At 36.3% G+C, this 24,178-nt stretch overlaps 2 protein-coding genes across 2 annotated transcripts in view; both read left to right on the top strand.

Moving 5' to 3' along the window:
- Positions 1-24,178, top strand: part of LOC134653415 (mitochondrial ribonuclease P catalytic subunit) — a 77,303-nt gene that overhangs the window by 42,044 nt on the left and 11,081 nt on the right. The window lies entirely within an intron of this gene.
- LOC134653392 (PE-PGRS family protein PE_PGRS3-like) lies at positions 15,228-18,140 on the top strand. The gene is made up of 2 exons (XM_063508725.1): positions 15,228-15,590; positions 16,343-18,140. Exons 1-2 carry the CDS (start codon positions 15,579-15,581, stop codon positions 17,969-17,971), a joined length of 1,641 nt encoding a protein of 546 aa, XP_063364795.1. The 5' UTR covers positions 15,228-15,578; the 3' UTR covers positions 17,972-18,140.

Raw genomic sequence — 24,178 nt, 5'->3', positions numbered from 1 at the left:
AAAGTTTAAAGAAAAGGCAAAGAGTAGTATAATATATATAGCGCTGGCGGTACACCGAGAAATTCAGTAAAATGCTGCAAATGATGTTAAAGGTATGAAAATCGGTACGAACATTTGAAACAATTTGACCTGAAGCACCAACAAATAAAAAAAACGAGAGGAGTTATGACGTCATCTTTTTTTTTTATGGAATTTAAAAAAATATTGTACCTATCGTGTGTGGTATTAAACGAAAGGGCTTTCTGAGCCGATTCCAAAAATATATCACATCATTACATTTCAGTATTTTTTTTTTAAATAATACAATAAATAATTTTCAAAACATACCAAGTTTGGGTTTCTCCAGATACAATAGCGTTAAAAAATGTTTTGTAAAATATACCTCAAATTTTATACTTAATATCCTCATATCTAATCCTAATAAAGCAATTTTGAAATTATTTACATTTAGGTTTTTTTTTAAATTTTCAGTTTTACAAAGTGTGATTATGAATCTCTCAATTAAATATTTAAAAAGAAAGCATAAAATTAATATATAACGTTTTTTTCAGAAAGTCGCTTATATCTCGGAATCTATAAGTCGTAGTAAAAATTGTCTATGTAAGAATTAAGAAAGAATTAACTGAAAAAACTCACCTTTAAAGCCCCCCCCTCTCCCGAGTTCTCCACCTCCACTCATTAGAACTTTTTCTTACTTAAAGCTTAGATATTACCAAAGGAACATGCAGTAGTATTTTATGCAACCGTTGTTTAAGAGAGGTCAAAAAAGGCGAGTGGCGTGAGTAAGTAAATTTAATAAAGACGCCACGAGTATTTTTTGAAAGTTAAACAACGTTGCATACAATACTTTTTCTACGACCAAGCGCTTACTTTGAAATGCAATGAAATAATAATAAAAATGGATGATGATGATTGTTTCATGTCCTAATGTGATAGGTTGTTCAGTGGGTGGGACTTTTAAGGGGAACGAAAATTTTATTACTTTTGCGCTACGACGCACGATTTAGGAGATACAGCCCTGTAAATATTTCTCTTCCTTTTTTCTTTTTTTGTTTTTTAAATCTTACTTAGGGATTTCTTAAAGGGGAACGAAAATTTGATTATTTTTGCTCTACGACGCACGGTTTAGGAGATACAGCCCTATAAAGATGAAAAAAAAATCGTACCAGTAACCAAAACATGTCTATGGTTCACTCGTCTGTCAGAAATGACAATTAAAATTAGGTTGGCAACAATGTATTCCATACAATATTTTTTAAGTGGTGATTACACGAAGTATCGTAAAAGTGCCAAAAAGATACTGCTAACTATAAGATAAGAACTATAGGGGGTTTAAAGGTGTGTGCACGACCCTTTAAATGACAAATAAAAGTACGGGAGTAGAAAAACCAAGTTTCAATACTCTTATTTTACCCGAATGACATTATTACTTGTATTTATTCATTCGGACATAATATTCGGACATTATATTCGGCAGGGCTATTATTACACTTTGTAAAATTGAAAAATTAAAAAAAAAATTAAATGTAAATAATTTCAAAATTGCTTTATTAGGGTTAGATATTAGTGATGGGCAGGACATCAATTTAAAATGAGTTTGTATGAGTACCTCTTTTTCAAAAATGAGGTGTTACAATGTCTTACTTCAAATGAGGTGAGGTACTGGCATATTTTCATATTTTCAGCATCAGCATCGGCTATTTTCTCCGATAAGTTCAGAGCTTATCGGAGTTATCGGCAACAAAAACTAGTTAAACCGAATTTTTAGTCATACACAACTTGTCAGTCAGTAAGAACCAGGAAAGTTATACTCATCCCATTCTTTTGGGTGCTAGTACTAGAAAAGATAGAGTTATAGACAGTATGATATATATGATTCTCTCTGTTTGGTATGAGACAGTCCTGGGCCAAACCATATAATATAATTATACTCCTATTATCCTTTACACATAAATATTTAATTTGAATGCAATTCTCGAGGTGAAGAAAAGAACTTGAACAACAGAAGACGGATCAATTTAAGAACTAAGAATCAAACCAAGGACCTAGTGACCCACATCCTACATAGAAACTTTGATGCTTTTATGAAACTTGTTCTAATTTAGCTGTTTTATGGATTGTTCAATTCAATTTCAATCCTTGCTACTTGATATTATTTACAGTTGAATAATAATATATTTCAATAAGAATAGTAGCCTTAAAACTACACGACTGTTATTTACCAAAGTAAGGAGAACAAATTCCATATTTTCTTCTAATTAGATATCATTATAGATAAAAATAACTAACTTACCACTTCAGATCATTTAACAGTAATGTGATACTAAATAAAAGCACATTAACATTCGCGCCATAACTCCAAACTCATACTTTTCTTTGTTCCGTCACTGTCACTACTGTCAGTGTCAGCTGCCTATGAATTGCGTTTCATTTCGCACTATTTCTTGCGAATTCAGTCTTACTTTTATCATGTTGATTGTTGAGATTGTCGAGTGAAGAAATAGAATAACAGGAAATTTGCATTCCATAGATAATTACTATAAAACAGTCTATGAAAATTGGCATTTTTACCTGCTGATTCGATCGGAGAATTTCATCAGATTGGCGAAAAATTGTCGTGTCTGGATACCACTTATTTCAACGTTGTTTACGAAGAACGGTAACAAAAAGTAATACAAATTCAAATCATTACGTAAAGTACATGTTTATTACACTTAGTAAATTATACTTACTATTTAATTACTATACTGACGTAAATTGTCACATTTTGTGTAAACCACCGACCCACTAAGGGGTAAATTCACGATCTACGCGGCCAAAAGTCGATTTATCAAAACAATAAATACCTCTGCGATAACAGCTACCTGCGGTAGAGGACCCTTTAGCGGCTAGATAACAACCCCCCCCCCCACCCTCGTATGCACTTTCTAATTCGTTTCACGTCAGTCGGAATTTGATCGTGTCACTTCGTGTACGTTACTTGTTCTCGGCGCTCTTAGAAAAGCAAAACTTTGAAGGTGTGGTTTATTGTTTTTAAGTGATCAAGAGTGAAAAAAATCATGGATTCTGAAACAGCAGGTTAGTAATTTATAACCAAATATATAAATATGCTTTATTTATTTGTTTTTAAGGCTAGGTTAATGCTCTGAAAGAGAGACTGTTTTTGAGCGTCATTTTTCGCAAAAAAAAAACTTCACTCGTTAATAAGTAATACAATAGGGTGAGATCGAGCAGAATTGTTAATGGCATGTTATAGTCTATTGTTTTGGTTATTAGAATTTAAAAAAAAACCTTCCGCATGCTTCCGCCAAATCATAATTTTTATACTTTAAAAATAATTCGTCATTTTACTCAAAAATTGACTTTTTTTTTGTATTGAGTTTAATCGACATGTTTATTTGTTTTAGATGTACCAAATACGTCAGGAATGAAGATCGTAACTAGAAAACACATATTTGATCTCTTCAAAAGTAAAAATTTACCTACATTGGAAGAAAAACTGTGTTCCTTAAGAGATCAACTTTTATCTAGTGAAGGCTGCACTAATGATCAAATAGAATTATTTAAAAGCAATTTTGCTTATTTCAAGTCAGAATTTAAGACTAGATGGAGTAAAGCTCATTATAAAGAAGACAGATTCATAAAAAACAATCATTCTTGGCTAGAAGGCACTTTCGCGATTCCCGTTGCTGAAAGTCCAGCAAACCGACCAGGCCGACAAGATTTCATAACGAAACTGGCTTGTTGGTAGGCAAATTTCGGCAACACTAATGATGGAAACACCAGCAGAAGGTTTTTTGATGATCCAAAAGTAGCATCAGATATAACTGGAATCAGTTACGAGCTGATATATAGATTAAATGTAATTTTAGAGACGATATCAAGTGGCCACAAAATTGACTCTGCAAAATATGACAGTTACGCAAAGGAAACAGCAGAACTATATGTCAAATTATACGGATGGCATCCCATGACGCCCACGATGCATAAAATACTAGTCCATGGTTCTGTTATTATAAAAAATGCGTTACTACCCATTGGACAGCTGACTGAAGAAGCTGCAGAAGCGCGTAACAAGCATTTCCGATCTTATCGACTTAATTTCGCAAGGAAGTTTACGAGAGAAAGCTGCAACACGGATATTTTGAATCGCTTACTTTTGAGTTCCGACCCCTTACTGAGCTGCAGGAGAAAAATAAAAAAAAGAAAGCACAGTACTTTCCTGCCAGAGACGATAGAATTGCTATTGCCTGCCGATCCGAACCCCGAGTGTTCTTCTGGAAGCGAAGAAGAAAACATCATAGCAGAGACTGTAGCTTAATATGGCAACTGATTTTATTTCAGTAATAAATTATTATACACATTTTACTATATTTTTAATTTTTTCCGCTTTTGTGCAGATGTCAAAATTTTACATATCAGTAGAATTTTGAAAAAAATACCATATCAATAAAAAAAAAATCAAGTAACAGTTGTTTCAACTTCGTAAAACGTTAAAAAATACAAAAAACCGCAAAAATAATTTTGGCCCCGTAGATCGTGAATTTACCCCTATGTGCGACCGTATTCACCGTATTATATTGCAATAATTTAAATAATATTTTGTTCAGTAATCCTCTACTGTTTCTAAGCATGCTTCGTAAATGCTCACGTTACATGCTCAGTCAGAGGCGAACCACGTTCGACGTCTTGCCGCCCTGTCACACTTACGTACGAATTTACAAGTGCGACAGAGAAGCAACACGTCGAACTTCGTTCTGATGACTTAGATTTCCCGCGCCATTCGGCCATTTTGACAAGTGAGTTAGGATTAAAAAGGCGTAAGATGTATGAAAGCGTGCAGCACTTATTAGCACTTACGCTTGTTGTCTTTCGTGTTTAATTTTTAACGTATTTTCGGTGGTGATATTGAAGTGTCTGTCTCACTCCCTCTTTTGGTATTTCTAATTCATTGTGTTTCATTTTGAAAGGATTTTTGAAGAATTTGAAGTGTTCATGTCAATGTCACAGTGACGCGGTGAATGGTACAAACTCAACGCATTTCTCGGTGGACCTTTTGCCATTGCAATAAGGTTTGTAGTTCGGCAGTTGACAGTGTGGACGGTTACTCGTTTCTTAATTTGAGTGTCAGTGAGCCGGCGAGCACCTAGCGGCTCGCGCCAAAGAGTATTAAATCACTACGTTTTAAGAGTCGGCACTCTCGAACAAGCCTTAAACCGAATTAAGAACGTACATTGTGCCAACACACCAAATAAATGTCAATACTGCCATCACAAAAAAAACAACGCTAGGGCTCGACACTTCCGGTACCTACTGTTTATCGATATCGATTAATGTGCGATACGTGCTGTTGTACTGTACTACTGTAAAAGTAAATATTGAGAATCAGGTGGATTAATAAAATAAATGCAAAACATAAAAATAATTTTATTTTACATAATAAAGATAAGATACAGATAGTTTTATATTTACGAAGGCATATTACAATACGCTTATGAACGTAACTAAAGCTACAATCTACTTTTAGAGCACTCCTGCAAACACTGAGTCTTGCCTGTGAAGGCTGTGAACTCCAACTTCCCACAAAGGGAAAAAGCTGTCAGGCTTATTTACATTCACTTGTAGATATTCAGAGGTTGGAGTTTCATTCAGCCTTTGTATAGGTAAATATTCCAAATCCTCATTACCTGTTACCTTTACCCATAGTATAGTCGATATCTGAAATAAAGGGATTATCGATAAGTTGTTCGCACACTATTTGTGTCTTAGGTTACCTAGTTTTTTACAAGAAGAATCTATTCACAGAATGTTTTCGTTTTAATCAAGGATTGTAAACGATAAAAACTACTCCAAACTAATTAAATTAGTATCTGGTAACGACTCAAAATGAAAAATTTGAAATTATATCAAAAGTAAGCCAAAAATATATCAGAAGTAAGTTTCCTTACACGCCTGACCCCACAAACTTCACATTTTCTTAAAGATTTGCCCCCCATTTGAATAAAAGCTAAAGTTATTTAGTCTAAACACAAAAATAAACACGTAACATAACCGCTTTCACGACAATTTAGAATGACGGTAGACGTTTTACCGATCATACCAACCTAAAGAAAAGTAGGTATAATACGTCTAGGTTTGAAAGCAAGTATGGTATGTGCTACCAAAATGCAACAGCAGTCATTTTAATTCGATAAGATTATTTACTATGCCTCAACGTTGGTAACAAGTACGTTCCTAAGTTATCATAGTATGGGGTGTCGATGGGCTGGCTCGCGCCTCGCGCGAGAGTTGGTTGTGAAGGGCGTGTAAGCTATGAGGCCCGCGAGTGAATTTGGAAGGATGAGAGTTTTTTGAAATTTGAAGTTTGTGAATGATTTGTGTGGCAAGAGGTGTATGTGATGCGCGCGAGTAAATGAGTTAAATGAATGGAGGAGTGAAGTAAGACATTTTTGCGGTGTGAAGTACTGCGACAATTTAACATAATGAGCGGTACAAAAGAGGTGCCTCGCGAGTGAGCGACTCAACACTATTAGATATGAGGATATTACGGATAATTTGAGGTATATTTTACAAAAAAAAATTAACGGTATTGTATCTGGAGAAGCCCAAACTTGGTATGTTTTGAAAACTATTTTTATTATAATTTAAACAAAATGACTGAAATGTAACGATGTGATATATTTTTAGCATTGGCTCAGAAAGCCCTTTCATTGAATACCACACACGATAGGTTTCTAATTTTTTTTTTTCATACAAAAGAAACATGACGTCATAACTCCTCTCGTTTTTTTTTATTTGTTGGCGCTTCGGGTCAAATTGTTTCAAATGTCCTAAAGATCAATCGTACCGATTTTCAGACCTTTAACACCATTTGCAGCATTTTACTGATTTTCGCGGTGTACCGCCAGCGCTAGAAGTCGGCAGCAAAGAGTAGTGTAATATATAGGACAGTCGGCAGTCAACGTTTGTTCCTAATAAATATAACATTGATGAATAAAGACGGTTTCCTTCCGCGAAACCAATTTCGTTATGTGCCACCATTAAATTTCGCTCGGATATGCAAGAGCGATAGAGAAGCAAATACCTATCGCAATTTCCCCCATTCCCCTTTGGATGGTTCTTGTTTGAGTTATATTATAATAATGTCATTGTATGGAGGACTCAACCTTTCCGTTGCATTTTTAAAGTGTTTTTATATCGACATGACACTGGCTAAATGCCAAAAAAAAACCGCTGTCATAGTAACGAAAATAATAAACACGTCAATCGAAATAAACAACGTAATATACAAGAAAAATTGGAAAAATAGTATATGATAAATATGTAAAACATGATTAATTATCGAATTAAAATTACATACAACATTGTGTAAAAAAATTGAGGCAAATTATACAGCCCGATTATACGGGTTACATCTTGAAAAAACAAATGATTATCTTGGAAAGAAGAGTAAATATACATAGGTGAACACAATGGTGAACAAAGGTATAGTAAAATAGGTAGGTAAATAATTCAGGGTTTGCTTGTCTGGTCCACGCATGCTGTACCTACCACGACCACGGCACGGCCGTCTCCTGCTAACTTTTCGCTATAATATTAAAATCATAGGTATTAGACCTATGATTTTACTATTATAGCGAACAAATATTTCATGTTCATGATCTCGAATTTAAGACTTTAGCTTAGATTTATGGCGTGCGGCCTAGCGCGCGTTGCCTCTATGAGGAGCTGTCAAAGCGCTTTATATCTGTATGCTTCTGATGATGCGGATCAGCATTGTTATCCAGCGGGGCAAGCGGTCAGCCTGCAGCCTTTCTGGGCACCCTACCGCACTTGGTAGGTCACTACCACGATTTAGGGCAAATAATTTATTTATAAGTTTTTAATAATATATATCTTATACCTTTAAACGAGCAATTCTTGTATATTTATTTATTTATTTATTTATATGTATATATATTTCGGGGATCTCGGGAACGACTCTAACGATTTAGATGAAATTTGCTATATGGGGGTTTTCGGGGGCGCAAAATCGATCTAGCTAGGTTTTATATCTGGGAAAACGCGCATTTTTGAGTTTTTATATGTTTTCGAGCAAAGCTGGGAAGACATTAAGTTTTTAATTTAAGTGTTTTTATCATGTTTCATATTTAAACTTACAGATGTGGACCACCAGCGTGGTTTTCTTATTTCCTGTTACCAACCTGAAACACCATACCTACTTGAATATCAGAAAATAATCTATAGTGAAGAAAATTAAATAAAGTTTAATGCTTAAAAACTTTAATGTTTTATTAAAATTAAACGAAAAAAAATGTGTAAACTGAAATATAGCTGGTCAACCAAATCTTGTCAGTCAAAAAAGGCGCGAAATTCAAATTTTCTATGGGACGATATCCCTTCGCGCCTACAACTACATTTTTCAAATTTGCCGCCTTTTTCTACTGTCAAGTTCTGGTTGACCAAGTATAGATCTAATTTTTTTATTTGTAGTTGAATAACATATATGTATTTAATTTCCTTTAATTAAAAATCATCTCTGTGTAGATACATATTAAACAATAGGTACTTTTAGGTCTTGGTAAGTAATATAGCCAAATACAGTAGGTCTTATGACTATATTACTTACCAGTATTTGGCTACATTACTTACCAAAACCGGAGCCTGACCTGTCAGTCACCAACTATTTTGATGCTCTTTGTAGGTAGCATCAAAATAGTTGGTGACACAAAGTTACCAAGTTACTAAGGTAGGTACCTATATAGTAGGTAGTAGTAGTGCAATATTTAGTCAAAATATTTTGACTAATTTAGATTATTTTTATGCCAAAAAGGTAATACAAGCTATAGCTGGTCAAGCAGATCTTGTCAGTAGAAAAGGCGGCAAATTTGAAAAATGTAGGCGCGAAGGGATATCGTCCCATAGAAAATTTGAATTTCGCGCCTTTTTTACTGTCAAGATCTGCTTGACCAGCTATATTCATGTTCCACTTAGAAATAAAATACGGACTTTTCTTAATATATGGTTTACGAAATGTGTTAAGGTACAACTTGTGGTTTGTTAACGTGGATTAGAAATAGGCAGCTTGAGTTGAGAGAGGTGATGAGTAAATTCTTTAATTTTTTTTACAATTTTGAGCGTTTATAAGAGAATGTGTGGAGCAAGCATTATTTGACGTGTAGGTGTGGGTTCAACAAAAAGATCGCTTGTCAATAAGGCATTCTTGCTGTTAAAATTCAATTATTAATAGCCTTTATCGACCATCAGCAATGTAGTCCCTTTTTGATTGATGGAAATTGTCACGTAAGTTCCACTACTCGCCGCCGCATCGCCTACAGCGCATTCGTTGGTCTATCGCTCACAAGATGTCATTAATTCATGTAAACTTACGTACTGAAAAAAAAAAAGTTTTACTCTTTGCTATAAATTACCCTTTCGCACGTCAAAAACTCCAAGATGGTGCCGAAGGTCATAGAGAACCAAGTCTACCTTTGGAATCATTACTTGTCAAAATTTGACATTAGCAATCCACAGTTAGGTGACAACCAAACCAAACCATTATAAACCTTAAAGTAATAATAAAACAAAGTTGTTTTTTGTTAAATTATTGTTTGTACCAAATGAACTTCAGCACTTGATGAACTTCAGCAGTTGAATTTCAAATGACGCGAAATCTGACAGTTGTACATGTCGAATAAGGGCCCAAGTATTCTGAACTTATGAATTAATCTCGCTCTGTTCTATATCTTTCAATTGCCTCTTTTGAATGTTACACATTCTACGATAGCTATCGGTAAAAAAACTCCATTCAACAAACTAATAGTAATTGTACCTCTTACCAAAAGGAGCAAAACTAACGTGTTACCTAATTCACTTACCTACATTTGTTAGAGTATCGGTGTGGGATTGAGGCTTTCACCAGGAAGGGATTGGATGTTGCTGTAGAAGCAATTGTGTTTTAAACAATTGAACTGTTAGCCATTGAAAGGCTGTCAAGGTATGGTTCTGCGCGGGCCTGGGGGTTAGGAAACCAAACTGAGGATCGAAATTATATCACTCACACACTCTTACCTTCCACGTAAGGGTGAATGACAAGTTTTTTGTGTATTACTTACACATGTCTATAGTTCGTTTTTTTAGCATTAGAAAAAAGGTAAACAATCTTGATGTGTCTTTTAATTGAAAAACATGTTTTAAAAGTAAGTTACGGCAAATATGTAACAATTGTGAATCTAATACGATCATTTATATTCTTCTGCTTTCATAAGTAATAGTTACTGATTTTTAAAAAGCGTTTTTCAATTAAAAGACATGTCAAGATCGCTTACCTTCTTTCTAATGCTAAAAAAAAACGAACTATAGGTATATGCATGTAAGTAAGTAAGTATTATTTATTGCACCAATAATTAAACATTTTACCAACTACAAAGAAATTTTATAGAACTAGCCAGCCTAGCTAAGCTGACAAACAACAGGCGGTCTTATCGTTAAAAGCAATCTCTTCCAACAGCACATGGTAGAAGCAAGGACCATAAATGACCATCATTTATGGTCCTTGGTAGAAGCATCTGCATTAAGACCAATATAAATATGAAAGATAACAACAAAATATAAAAAGAAGATAAACAAACTATATGAGGTAGCACAATGGAAAGAGGTCTCGGTCAGGCCGCTCCTTGTCGAAACGTCGGAAGGCATATATCGATCTACATAACGAATATTACGAGTAGGTATATGGAGTATCTCAGCCATATATTTTTCAAATATGTAAACTCGTCATACCATGTGCGGGTATTAAAATATGTAAACATTCCCTTCTTGTTACTTGTTATTTATGTCCTTTGTTTTTATGTAAATAAAGTGATAAATCCGCTGTTATCTGCACGAAGATACATCATATTGATATCATGGAGGTAGATAGACTATGTTCCCAAGATGTTGCTAGGTATTGATTTTGTGAGATGTAGACCTCCATGGCTCTGCCATATTCAAAAATTTCCAAAAACTAAATCTGTTAAAATCCATTGAATTATCGAACGTATCACAAAAATTCACGAGAAACTGTTGAGAAATGCAACTTATAGAGGAGGACAGCCAGATAGCTGTACATACGAAAGCATTTTTGACCAAGCTGAAATGGAGACGCTTCGCTTGCGCCTCGCGCTCGCTCATTCAGTAATTAGGGTCATTTGCATTTTTTTTGTACCTTTGTCTAATTTTTTCTTAACATTCTCAGTTTCGTAACGAAAATTAACCATACAAAAATGCAAATTTGTATAGCTAAAATTCGTAACGTAACTGAGAAAATTAAGAAAAGATGGATTAAGTTTTTCAGGAATATAATATGACTCGCGATAATGACTAGGTGACATGACTGTCTTACGTGGCTGTATAATAGCTCAGCTATGCGCAGAAATATGTCTATATGTAACTCGACTAGGTAATTAGTAACCTTATGTAATGTAAGGTTGTAACCTTATGTAATGTTAAGGGCTCGTACCAATGAGTTTTTCGGAACTTATGTGCGAAATATCATTTGATATTTACCAGTCGCTTTTCGGTGAAGGAATACTTCGTGAGGAAACCGGACTAATCCCAACACGGGCCTAATAGTTCAAAAAGTTTGGAAGGTCAGATGGCAGTCGCTTTCGTAAAAACTAGTGCCCACGCCAACTCCTGGGATTAGTTGCCAAGCGGACCCCAGGCTCCCATGAGCCGTGGCAAAATGCCGGGACATCGCGAGGCAGATGAAGATGATGATGTAATGTAAGGTTTGAGTAACCTTGTTAACAAAACTTGGAGACTTGTGTTATATTTTACTGACAATTATCGCATACGCCTACAACATTCGACATACTGCAGAGTGTCAAATTTAGCTGACATTTAGTAATTCGTCCAAAGGGTCGTTTCATGATTCAAGGATGCCATTGAGGCTGATAATTGGTCAACTAGCCTGATTTGTTTACTTTGCTTCTATAAAAAAAATATCCAGATTGATACTCACGGGGGACTATTCGACTTGCAAAAGTGACAGGTGCAATATGGTTATTATTGACCATAGCTATAAAGGGCATAGCTTTATTTTTTTATTATTAAATGTACCTACTTATATTATAAGAGTTTAAAAAAAATCTGTGGAATAAGTGTTTCTCTCCTAACTTTTATAATGATCAAAAGATCGAAAGTCCAATGTCCAAAAAAGGGGCATAGTCAATATACAAAAAAATGTGTAGCAATGTGAATACTAGCAATATTGTCCATTAAGTTAACATCCTGAAACATGAAGGAAAATGGGGACTACTGTTTGTATGGAGAAGCGGTCATCCGCTGCGCAAAGTCGCCTGCTCATTTCTCGCGGTAAGACAGATCTTAAAATAAAAATATATGCAGCAGGCACATAACTTGCATTGGAGTTAAAAATAGCATTTAACATTGTATGTTCTGTATATATATCTTATACTATCCTTAAAACAAAACGCTATATAATTATCAGTGATCGTTAATTTTCCAGCAATTTTGGTGCAGCATAGTAAAAATAAAGGATTTTCTTCAATTTTTTTCTAGGGAGAGGATTGGTTAAGGTTAATATTACTGTTATTAACCCTAATTATCTATTCCACATAGAGTAGGGCATACAGATGCTTTTAACCAACAATGCTGCACCAAAATTGCTGGTAAATTAACGATCACTGATAATCATAGGTAACAAGAGTATCCATAATCCTTTGCGTCGTCATTACATCGTTACTTCACTGCCAACGATCGCAGTGCGTACCAACGACTATGAAAGTGCAACGGGCACGTGCAGATGGCGATCCGCCGAGATTAATGCCCGCCACTTTCCTTGTGCCCGCGATTTGTGTTGCATACCGCGTTGGTATGCCACCAACAACACTACACTTGCACTTGATGTCCTTGCAAAATACGCAAGTCAAGAACAATGGCGTTATACAGAAGTCTGCAACTTCGTTTGCATAGAATAATGAATGATTTCTGTGATATTGAAAACTATCCTATGGCCTTCCCGTGACTCAAACTATATCCTTACCAAGCGTCAAGAGGTAACAGGCAGACAGTGATACTTTCGCAATTACAATGTTAGTAGGGATGATTTTCTACGTTTAGACATAGGTATGCCCGTAGAGGTCTACGTGCTGAATATGTAGCTCATAAGTACTGAAAATGAGGTCCAATGTGATCCAACTGTGACATCGCTAAAATATTAGATTGTTTAATATTATATTTCAGCTGATCAGACGACGATGATTTCTGAAATATATATTGCTTTTTTGCGCGATTTGGAGTACCTGGCGAAATATTGAAAAACACCCTGTAAAAATTACATACACTATTAAGTAGGCGTTTTTTCTCTATAAGCGTCTCGAATAAGTGCTGGTCAAGACTGACGCTCATATAATCAGCTGATTTATGTCCTCTTCTGGACAAACGGTAAATACTTATCTGACGATTTAATGCGATTTTGACATTTGGAGACAAAAGTTGTGGACTGACTATAAATTATCGCATGATATCGTTTTGCCGAAAAACCGAACTGATAAAAGGCTTTTATGGAATTGAGAAATGTAAAGGTTACGAGTGTTCATTTCTGGTAAGCACTTAATTGTGAATGTCTAATATTATAAAAATGTACCTACTATACCTACTTAAAAGCATTTTCTTTGACGTTAGTGTCGTAAACTCAAAAGCAAATAATTTGATATGGTGTTATTTCCAATTATTTATATATTCAATCCAGTCTACCGTAGGTACTATGTTTTCAGCACTTACCTGCCTTTATAATCATTATATAGTCTTGAGGCATGCAGGAAAGCAGCATAATAGGACAAGACAAGTTGTCTTACGTCCACGAGACTGGATCATTTAACGTCTTGATTAGATTTAAATTATGGTTAGGGATTGCAAATATTCGAAACTTTCAGGTATTCGAATATTCGACTTTTTCTGACGACATATTCGAATATTCGAATAATTATTCGAATATTACAAAAAATAAGAAATGGAACGAGAAATCGGTTTATTATCGTTTTATTCAAAAGCTTTTTTCACATATTGCTAAAACTAATGATATTTTGCAGAAATCCACTTAATTGACTAGATTTTATCTTCCTACTATGAAATGCCCACATTTTATAAAAACAAGTAAAACGCCAAAATTAGACGTATTCAATATTTCTAGGTAAAACTTTTATTATAAATGCGTCGTTGCGTGAAATAATATAACTTTAACCATCCAAACACCTAGGTATGTAAGATTTTTTTTATTAGGTAATTATTTTCCGATTTAAATTAACTTGTAGTCGCCTGTAAAAAGGCCTTTAATTCCATTGTATTTTATAATTATATAATTATATAATATTGGATTATTTAAGGGAAAAAGTTAGTTGACTACTGGGTGGATTATTCTTCAGCTAAAGGTGCATGGTTAGATTACCTAGTTGGGCAGGTTTGGTATGATCAAATTTGAGAATTGCGATAAGTGGCAACGTTTAGACTTCAAAAATTCGCTTAACGTACGCTTGTACTGAATAAACAGAATGACCCTTTAACTTAAAACTTACGCACCGTAAAAATAACATACTTTACTACATTCACTGTAAATACCCGGAAAACACACAAAAACTGTAACTACAGCGGATAAAATAGATTTTTTATAGTAATAAAAAATATTCGAATATTCGAAACCTGAGCGGCCGAATATTCGAATATCAAAACAGGTCGAATATTCGAGAAATTCGAATATTCGAATTGCAAGCCCTAATTATGGTTCAGGTATTTAAATATAATGTAAGGTGAAGAAAATGCACTCAAGAAAGAACGTTTTTTAATGAGGGACGCCCCACAAAATTAGTTTAGGTATACGTATTTAAAAATAGTTAAACAGACATTGTTTCATTGTTTGTGTTGTCGAGTTTGGTGAGGTGTGCAATAAAGAGTATTGTAATTGTATTGTAAACTTTGTAGCGGTTTCGTTGTGGCATAAAAGCATACCTATTAAAGGAAATACATTTTTTTAAAGAGATGATCAATTAAGGTGTACCTACATACTGCTCTGTAACTGTAATTAATCATTTCAGCTGGATTCGGGTGTACAGATTCCTTTTACGCAACAAAATAATTATACATTGGCTGGTAATAGAAAAAGCACTCGCAATGTATACGCAAAACATAACATACATCCATCAAAGACAAGAAACATGCATTTACCCTACACCAGTCTTACAACCGCGAACGACACCTGCCCCAAAAAGTGCACGAAAATTGCGATCGGCTACTTGTGACGCAACTTCCGGCCGGGTTACCTCATTGCTGGGTTCGGAAGCTCACTCGCTCCCATTCCTTCAGCCCGCAGTGAAAGGGTCGTCGTTACTTTTACCCTCGCGCAGCCTGCGCGCTGCGCTTGCGCCCGGTGCACCTCTACCTCTCTTATAAATTCGGTGAAGATACTATAGTTTGACATTACGAATTCGGCGGTTGTCCCATCCGGCCGTCCGATACCGCGTGTGCTGTGCCCAGTGATTTAGTTTCCAACACGCAACGAGCATAATAAACAAACAGAAATGAAATTCACGGTGAGTGTGTGATCAGTGACAAGCGAAATTTAAAAGTGTTTCTGGAGATGAATTAGGTCTGGAGTTTCTAATGCAGTGTTTCAACAGAATAACAACGAGGATTATTAATTTATTATTTAAACTGAATCGGGAATGGACCAAGTCAGCGATCGAGAAAATATGTCACGTTCGAAACGTCAGACCAAATAATAAACGCGATTTAGTTCCGATTCAGTTTAGGTAATTATAAGTGAAAATCGTGTTAATTTAAATCAAAATGCCAAGGAGTATGAGGATACTTAAAATAAATTAACTGTACGAATGATAAACGTCGAGTTGCACATTGTATATGTAGCTTTAATTAGTTAAGTATATATTTATATTAATTATTTATATATGTCGTTTCTAGCTTAAAAAGGAATTTTAACAATTATAACATGTGATTCTAAAACTTCAAGTAAAAGCGGTAAAAGTGAAATTAAAATTTGTTGCTATAGAAGTTTAATCTCTTGGAAATGTCATGCGGGCCGCGCGGGCACGGGCATTAAAGTAGCGGTTTCGTTTTTTTTTCTAAAACCCGTTTCGGGTTTCCCTTGTTTGCATTAACGAAAGTGAAAATTAGATTAGTATTAATTACATAAGTCGGATGAGCGTGCGCAGAAATGCCGTCATGCGTTAATAACCTCTCGCGGAAATATTTTTTACGTCTGTATGAAAGAATAATAAATGATGCTGCTTAACTATGCTAATGACAGTTTTTGCTATGATTCCAGATTACATTAATCGCTCTGCTGAGCGTTACAACGTCCTGGGCTAAGAAAGAAAAGAAGGTGGATGAACTGAAAGACAAGAGAGAAGCGCCAGTTGGATATGCTGGATCGTCACACAGTTACCAGGCTCCGTCGCTGAGCAACGAGGGTGCTAGCGCCATCAGCATCGGGGCTGGCTACAGCGTCGGTGGAGCCAAACCCAGCTACTCCAGCTATGAAGGACAAGGATTTAGTGGATCTCATTCATCCGAGAGCCTGCCAGGCAGCGGCCACGCGACCATCCAGCTCGCGCCGATCACACTGCAGCCAAGTCACGGTGGCCTAGTAGGAACCGACCTCAATCATTTGATGAGTCAGCTTCAGCAGCAATTGAACTCAGGAGCTCTGAGCCTGCAGGCGCCGGAAAGCTACGGAGGCTCGATACAATCGGAGGGCCACAGCGGTTATAATGTACAAGAGCAAGCTATCCCACAGTATACTTACTCGGCACCTCAACAGCAATACAGTATTGCCGAGCAACAGCATCAACCCAGCATACCCTCGTACGCCGCCGGTACTAAAGGTCTTGGATCTTACAGTTCCACAGGCCCAGTCCTGTTCAATCCTACAGAAGCTAAACAAACGAACGCCCCTTCCTTCAACTACGGTGCTCCTAGTTCTGGCCACTCCTTTGGTTCAGGGGGGCTCAGTTTAGGTAGCGGAGCCCAATATTTCGCTGGTGCCCCTGGCTCTTTTGGAGAATCTCTTGGTGGTGGATACGCTTTAAGCGGCCCTTACAAATCTTTCGGAAACAGTTACGCGTCCTCTGGGAAGAACTCTTTTAAACCTTCTGCGTACATAGGATCATCTGTTCAAGCTGACCCAAGCCACGGCATATCTGCTCTATCAAGTTCCTACGGCGCCCCTTCCTTTAGCGGTGCCTCTTCTCAATCTGGCAGCCATGGTGCCATTTCTCTAGGTTCTGCGGGCCATGGAATCAGTTTGGGCTCCGGTCACGGCGGTCCTTCACTAGGTTCCAGCCTTAGCGGACACTCAATAGGATCAAACAGCCTCGGCGGTCATTCTCTTGGATCCAGTAGCTTCGGTGGTCACTCTTTGAGTTCTGGAAGTCTCGGCGGTCATTCTCTAAGTTCTGGAGGCCTGTCTTTCTCCTCCGGAGGTCATGGTAGTCATGGTGCTTTATCTCTAGGATCAGGCGGACTCGGTGCGAGTCTCGGAGCATCTCACGGTGGTTATGGAGGCGGTTTTGGCGGCGGTTCATCTAAGTACATATCTAATGCTTACCTTCCGGCTAAAGACAGCTTTGGATCTCTCTCCTCTCACTCTTCCGGTCTGTATTCACCACCTGCTACTAGTTACGGTATTCCTAACTCCGCTCATGCCGCGTCTTCTCACATCCCCCAATACTACAAGTCGCAGCCATCATATAGCTTTGGAGCCGGTAGCTCGTCATACAAATCACCCTCAAGCAGCGTCAGCTCCTTAAAATCTTACCCCAAATATAGCTCTGGTGGATATAGTAGCCTTAGTTCACAGTACGGATCTCCTAAAGATCCTCTTCAAGGTTCTTATAGTGAGAATACTTATAACACAATAAAATATAGCGAGGAACTAAAAGCCAGTCCTCAATAAATGACGAGGTCTTTTAGGAGGGAAATTGATTGTAAATAGTGAGTTTGTGTGTGTGTGTGTTTGCGTGTGTTCTGTGGTGTAGGGCGGGTGTTGCCTAAGCGAAAGTGTTTTCATTGGTATGATTTATTTTCGTATGTTCTGCTAATTACTTACTTGACCCGCGCGGGCGACCGCGCGTCTCTGGAGCTTGATGTGTTTCGGATACATGCTTTCTTTTTAGTAACAAACACATTAATTATGTTACTAGTTACTAGTAACCTATTATATATTATTATATATTATCGCTTCGATTCTGGTTGCGTCAACTTCAACAAAACATCCGTGAGTTTGTTTTCATATGTCAGTTCAGAAATGTAAATATTATTTTAAGTTAACATAGCATAGCTTATTTATTAAAGATAGGCCGTAAATCGTTATTGTTTTTAATAAATTTGTTGAAGAAATATACTGTTTAGTTTTATTTGTTTACTTTAGATTTCTACTAAGTTTTATTCGTCCTAAATAGGTAAACGAGGTGTCTACAAAATTAAGTTTTGTGACTATTTCCTTAAGTACCTAGTCAGCTTTGATAAGTATACCTCAAGATGGTGTTGTCAAAACGCATGGGCTCGGATCGTAATATGTACGAGATATGTATGACGTGAAAACATGATATTCCGGCTTGTATAATCGACGGCGCTCTAACAATTTCACTTGTAGGAAAGTAAAGAATATTATAAATAGATAGCTGGCTCATGCAGTTTTCTAACCTTACTTGGGTGTTGGACGAGATCTTCATTTTGCTCTTAAGATATTAGCTATAGATAACTATTAACAAGTTTACTCTAGCTTAGAATAGAATAGAATACTTTATTGCATATCACATTACAAACATGGATGGAATCGAACATAAAGGTATACATGTGACACCCTGCAAGGGCACGGCAATATAAGAGGGCTACAAGTAGGTGATTCGATTACAATTTGTACACATTTCATTAAATTTATATTATACATACATTCACACATGATCATTTGATAGCATTATTACATTATTTCCTTACATAAGCAAAGCACGGTAATATTTTCATTTACTGGCTTGATCAAAAAATTCTTTAATATTATAAAAACATCCACTAATTAAAAACAGTTTCAGCTGTTTTGTAAATTGACTTAGATTTTCCAGATCCTTGATAGAGTTTGGAAGGTGATTATAGATTTTTATAGTCATATAATGGGGGCTACATGTGACAAGTTTTAATTTCGAAAAAGGCAGTTTTAGTTGATTAACATTACGATTATTTCTTTTGATTTGGGTTGTATCTTTGAGTGAATATAAGTTTAAGTGTTTCCTAACAAATTTACAAGATTCGAATATGTACATAGATGCAACGGTCAGTATTTCATGTTTGATAAAGTAGGGTTTACACGACTCCATTTGATCTATGTTTACTAGAATTCTGATGCATTTTTTTTGCAGAATAAATATTTTATCAATATCGCAGCTATTTCCCCAAAGGACCAGGCCATATGATATTCGCGAATAAGCATATGCGTAATATGCCGCTAGGGATGTCTGTAGGTCTGTAGCTCGCTTTAGATGCTCAAGGGCATATATAAAAGATGATAATTTTTTTGACAATTTTAGAATATGGTCTTTCCAGCTCGATCATATCTGAGTCTAATTCTATTCCTAATAGGGTGGCAGAACTCACGTTATCTAATTTTGAATTGTTATATTTAAAGTCTATTTGCAATGGTGATTTTTGATGTGGTTTAAATTGGATGATTTTTGTTTTATTAATGTTGAGCTGTAGGTTATGGGATTGCAACCAATTTGTAATTTTATTTAACGTTGACTGTAATTTATTCTGAGCTTCTACAGTAGTATCGCATGAGAACATTATAGATATATCATCTGCGAAAAGCGTGCTATGTTCGTCTAATATTTTAGGAAGATCATTTATGTAAATGATAAATAGAACACAGTCTAAGACGCTACCTTGAGGGATAGAGCCCTTCACGGGGACTCTATGAGATCTGATGTGCTGTATTATTGCTCTATCAAAGTTTCTGTGCTCTATTTCAACACATTGGGAGCGATTACTCAAAACATTACCAACACGGTTGGTGATTATTATATGATGAAACCAGGTATGCAAAATGGATTTCGATTCCTATTACACATGTACATTTTCATTAGGTTTACGTAAAACTCCCTAACGTCCCATTGCCAAACGATAAGTCCTACATACAATATAAATTTAGTCACAAATGATAAAAAGTAAATATTCTATACCACTGGCATAATTTACATGTTTTTTATTTTATTTTCTTATAGTACGAGAAATTATCAAATAAATTCGAGAAACGAGAAAAATCCCTAAAACGGGTCTTTTATTCTAGCCTAAGTTTGCTCCGTAACTTATAATTTTTTACTTGGAAATCCTAAAAGCTGAGATGAATAAGCTAGGTAACAGAGTGGAACAGCGGCCACCACATTATAAAGAAAATAGAAACGGATGCCCTGATCTCACAATGAGATGCATAACGAACGTGCATTAGCTAACAGCTGACCACTGAAGTCCATCCTAAAATAACAAGGCCGTAACTACAAATGATGCTGTTACCGAATAATGACTTAATACCCACGAGGTTTGACAAGAGAAAATTCGCTTTAATAGTATTGATATAAAAACCAAAGTGTGATCGCGAAATATTTTGAGGTAGGTCACTGCTCTTGCCTCGACTCAAATGAGCTTCGTGGACTGTTACGGCTTTTGTCATTTGCGGGCGGTTATCCAACGACACGGTCCGGGGCGCATGTAGACGTCGCTTACTTCCGAATTTTCTTATTATCTTATTATGTGTCTGGTCACGATCTGTTGCAACGCATAGGGCTGGTAAGTGGATTTGTGTGAAGTTTTTTTTATCGTGGTATGGATGATCGTGAGTTACGCGATATCGTCGATGGAGAATGATATTCTTTGGACACTACCTACTTACTCGTACTCCTTGTTCTAGAACTCGACAGAATGTTGTAATAAGCTTAAGACTCCTCCTCATTTTTCTACAACTAAACGAAACTTTGATCCCACCAAAAACATTTTCATGTAAAATGTTGCCAAGACGAAACCATAAGGCTCGCACTGACAAAAGGTTATCAGATCTCTTGTAGAGCCAAGCTTCTAACTCTACAAGCCCTAACTCCACAAACTCTACACCTTAGTCAAAATATGTGGCTTGATCGTTTCGCTACTGTCACATGGACGTAAGGTGAAAAATGTATTCACTATTCATTATTTTTTATAATACAATAGTTCTTGGAGTAACGAAACGGCCAAGCCACATATTTTGACTAAGGTGTAGAGTTTGTGAAGTTAGGGCTTGTAGAGTTAGAAGCTTGGCTCTATAAGAGATCTGATAACCTTTTGTCAGTGCGAGCCTTATGGTTTCGTCTTGGCAACATTTTACATGAAAATGTTTTTGGTGGGATTTCACTTCTTTTTGTAAGTTGCTTCCATCCCCTAATTTAAAGGGTTGCGCGTGTGATTTAAGGACCTACTATTAAAAATCCTGAAATACGTACCTCGGGGCATCTTTTATACAATCTGTTTTTTACTGATTCCCCATACAAACTTCAACCCTCTTTTTCCCCTAACGCCCTTTTGCACCCCCTTTTCACCCTTACGGGATGATTTTGGGGTTGAAACCTATTCTATGCCATTCCCCATTACAAAAACTATCTACATACCAAATTTCAACTAAATCGGTTCAGCGGTTATTGATTTCTCATACAAAATTCCACCCCCCTTTTCCCCCCCTTAGGGGCAAATCTTACATGTTACCAAATTTCAGCTTCCTAGGACTTCAGGAAATACCCTAGAGGTTTTGATGATCAACAGTGAGTGAGTGAGTCAGTGACGAAATCGGGGTTTTTTAGATATGAATAAAATCTTAAGTATAAGAGCTATGCAATTGAAATTGTTTATGCTTAATAAGTCCACTATTGACATCATATCCCGAGAATTTTGTTTATCTGGTATAATCCAAACCCAAGTTATGAGGGTTCAAAAAAACGACGAAGCGCTTCGAGAAAAGGTAGGTAGTGCCCTTGCGCTTCGCTTTGCTCGTCTTGGCGGGGGCACTACCGTGCCCCCAGATAGGAAGATTGGGTACGCGAGCCACCTAAAGGCGCACTAGAGAGTATAACAGCTACACTCTAATGACACTACTAAGAAGGTTTCATTATAATAGCCTACTCACACACACAGTCGCTGTGGCCGAAATCAGTCAGGAGAATTATCACAACCTTTTCTTATGCTTTCTTTATAGTTGAGTATCGGTGACAACTTTACTGCAACGTCTGCAACACACTGATGACGAGACAACTAATTAAATAACTCAAGGCTCTACTCGCACCTCTTACAATTTTAGAAATAGAAATTCATGATTTAGGCAATGCATTTCAAGTAAATAACAATAACATTTTAGTTCGCTGTAGGTACTTACCTGTGTACTCAGAGACCAAATAGCGGCCATATCAGAAGCAATCATTAAAACATGTTGATATTGCCTTTAAGGCAAACGTGATATTTTCTTCGCTTTCCATTAGAAGAGAAAGAGGATTATGTACAGTCACCTGCAATAATATCTTACCTAAACAACAACACGCGGAAAAATACTTCACTCTTATCTGATGGGCACCAGGCACAGCCAATTATATATGTGTTGCAGGTTAGGTTTAACTTCATGATGTACCTCGCCTGGATAACGTTGGTTGTAAGTAGGTAGTCCTTTGGACTATTTTTGCGTTTTAGCTTCACGCTTATGAAAACTGTCACCTTACTGCTATTAAAATAACTTCGGAATATAAAATTGCACTTGCCTGACCGCTCTCAATGGAACAAAGTAGCTACCAAATGACATTTTTCATACGCACAAAACTAAAATACAAAAATAGTAAATGCCGTTGTCATATATATAATACAATGTTCGTCTTCTATATTTTCTGTCGTCTGGTATCTACTACTCAACGTAATAAATAAATAAATATTACAGCCCTTGTTACACAAATTGACTACGTCCCACATAGATATATAAAACTACCACTATACATATATAAAAAGCGGCCAAGTGCGAGTCTGACTCGCCCATGAAGGGTTCCGTATTTAGGGGATTTATGACGTATTAAAAAAAACTACTTACTAGATCTCGTTCAAACAAATTTTTGGTGGAAGTATGCATGGTAATGTACATCATATATTTTTTTTAGTTTCATCATTCTCTTATTTTAGAAGTTACAGGGGGAGGGGACACATTTTACCACTGGAAGTGTCTCTCGCCCAAACTATTCAGTTTAGAAAAAAATGATATTAGAAACCTCAATATCATTTTTGAAGACTTATCCATAGATACCCCACACGTATGGGTTTGATGAAAAAAAAAAAATTGAGTTTCAGTTGGAAGTATGGGGAACCCCCAAAATTTATTGTTTTTTTTCTATTTTTGTATAAAAATCTTAATGCGGTTCACAGAATACATATACTTACCAAGTTTCACCAGTATAGTTCTTATAGTTTCGGAAAAAAGTGGCTGTGACATACGGACGGACAGACAGACGGACAGACAGACAGACAGACAGACATGACGAATCCATAAGGGTTCCGTTTTTTGCCATTTGGCTACGGAACCCTAAAAATATGAAACAGGAACATTATATCCGTGGTCATCGCACAAATAAATGCCCTTACCAAGATATGAACCTGGGGGCTGGGACCATAGGCTAGTCATAGGTATGATTTTAAAGCATTATTTAATTAATTACTTATTTAATGCGATATTCTACGTACAATAACAATAGGTAACTAACTCAACTATGTATTGCATGTTGGATCACAGTTTAGCACTTGAAGTGCTTGTAATTCTACCATATCGTAAGCAACTGATACAGTAATCGTGATTGATTACAGTTAATGATTACCTTTCATGCACATTAGTTCCCTATCCTAGTTACATGTACTAACATAGTACCTGTATTATGTATGTTACGGTGCAAAAATTATGTAAATTATTTATTGTAACATAATTATTCCATCTGGTAGGACACCGGCTAAGTGCGCGTCAGACCGAGCATGGAGGGTTCCGTACCTTTATACGATACAACTAAAGCAAAATACTAAAAGTTTTTTTAAGCAAAATCGTTGTGACATACATACAGACGTGTCT

Source organism: Cydia amplana, chromosome 13 (assembly GCF_948474715.1).
Source record: "Cydia amplana chromosome 13, ilCydAmpl1.1, whole genome shotgun sequence".
In the NCBI taxonomy this organism is placed as follows: Eukaryota; Metazoa; Arthropoda; class Insecta; order Lepidoptera; family Tortricidae; genus Cydia; species Cydia amplana.
The sequence above is the reverse complement of the archived record's forward strand: the minus strand, read 5'-3'. Positions and strand labels throughout refer to the sequence as shown.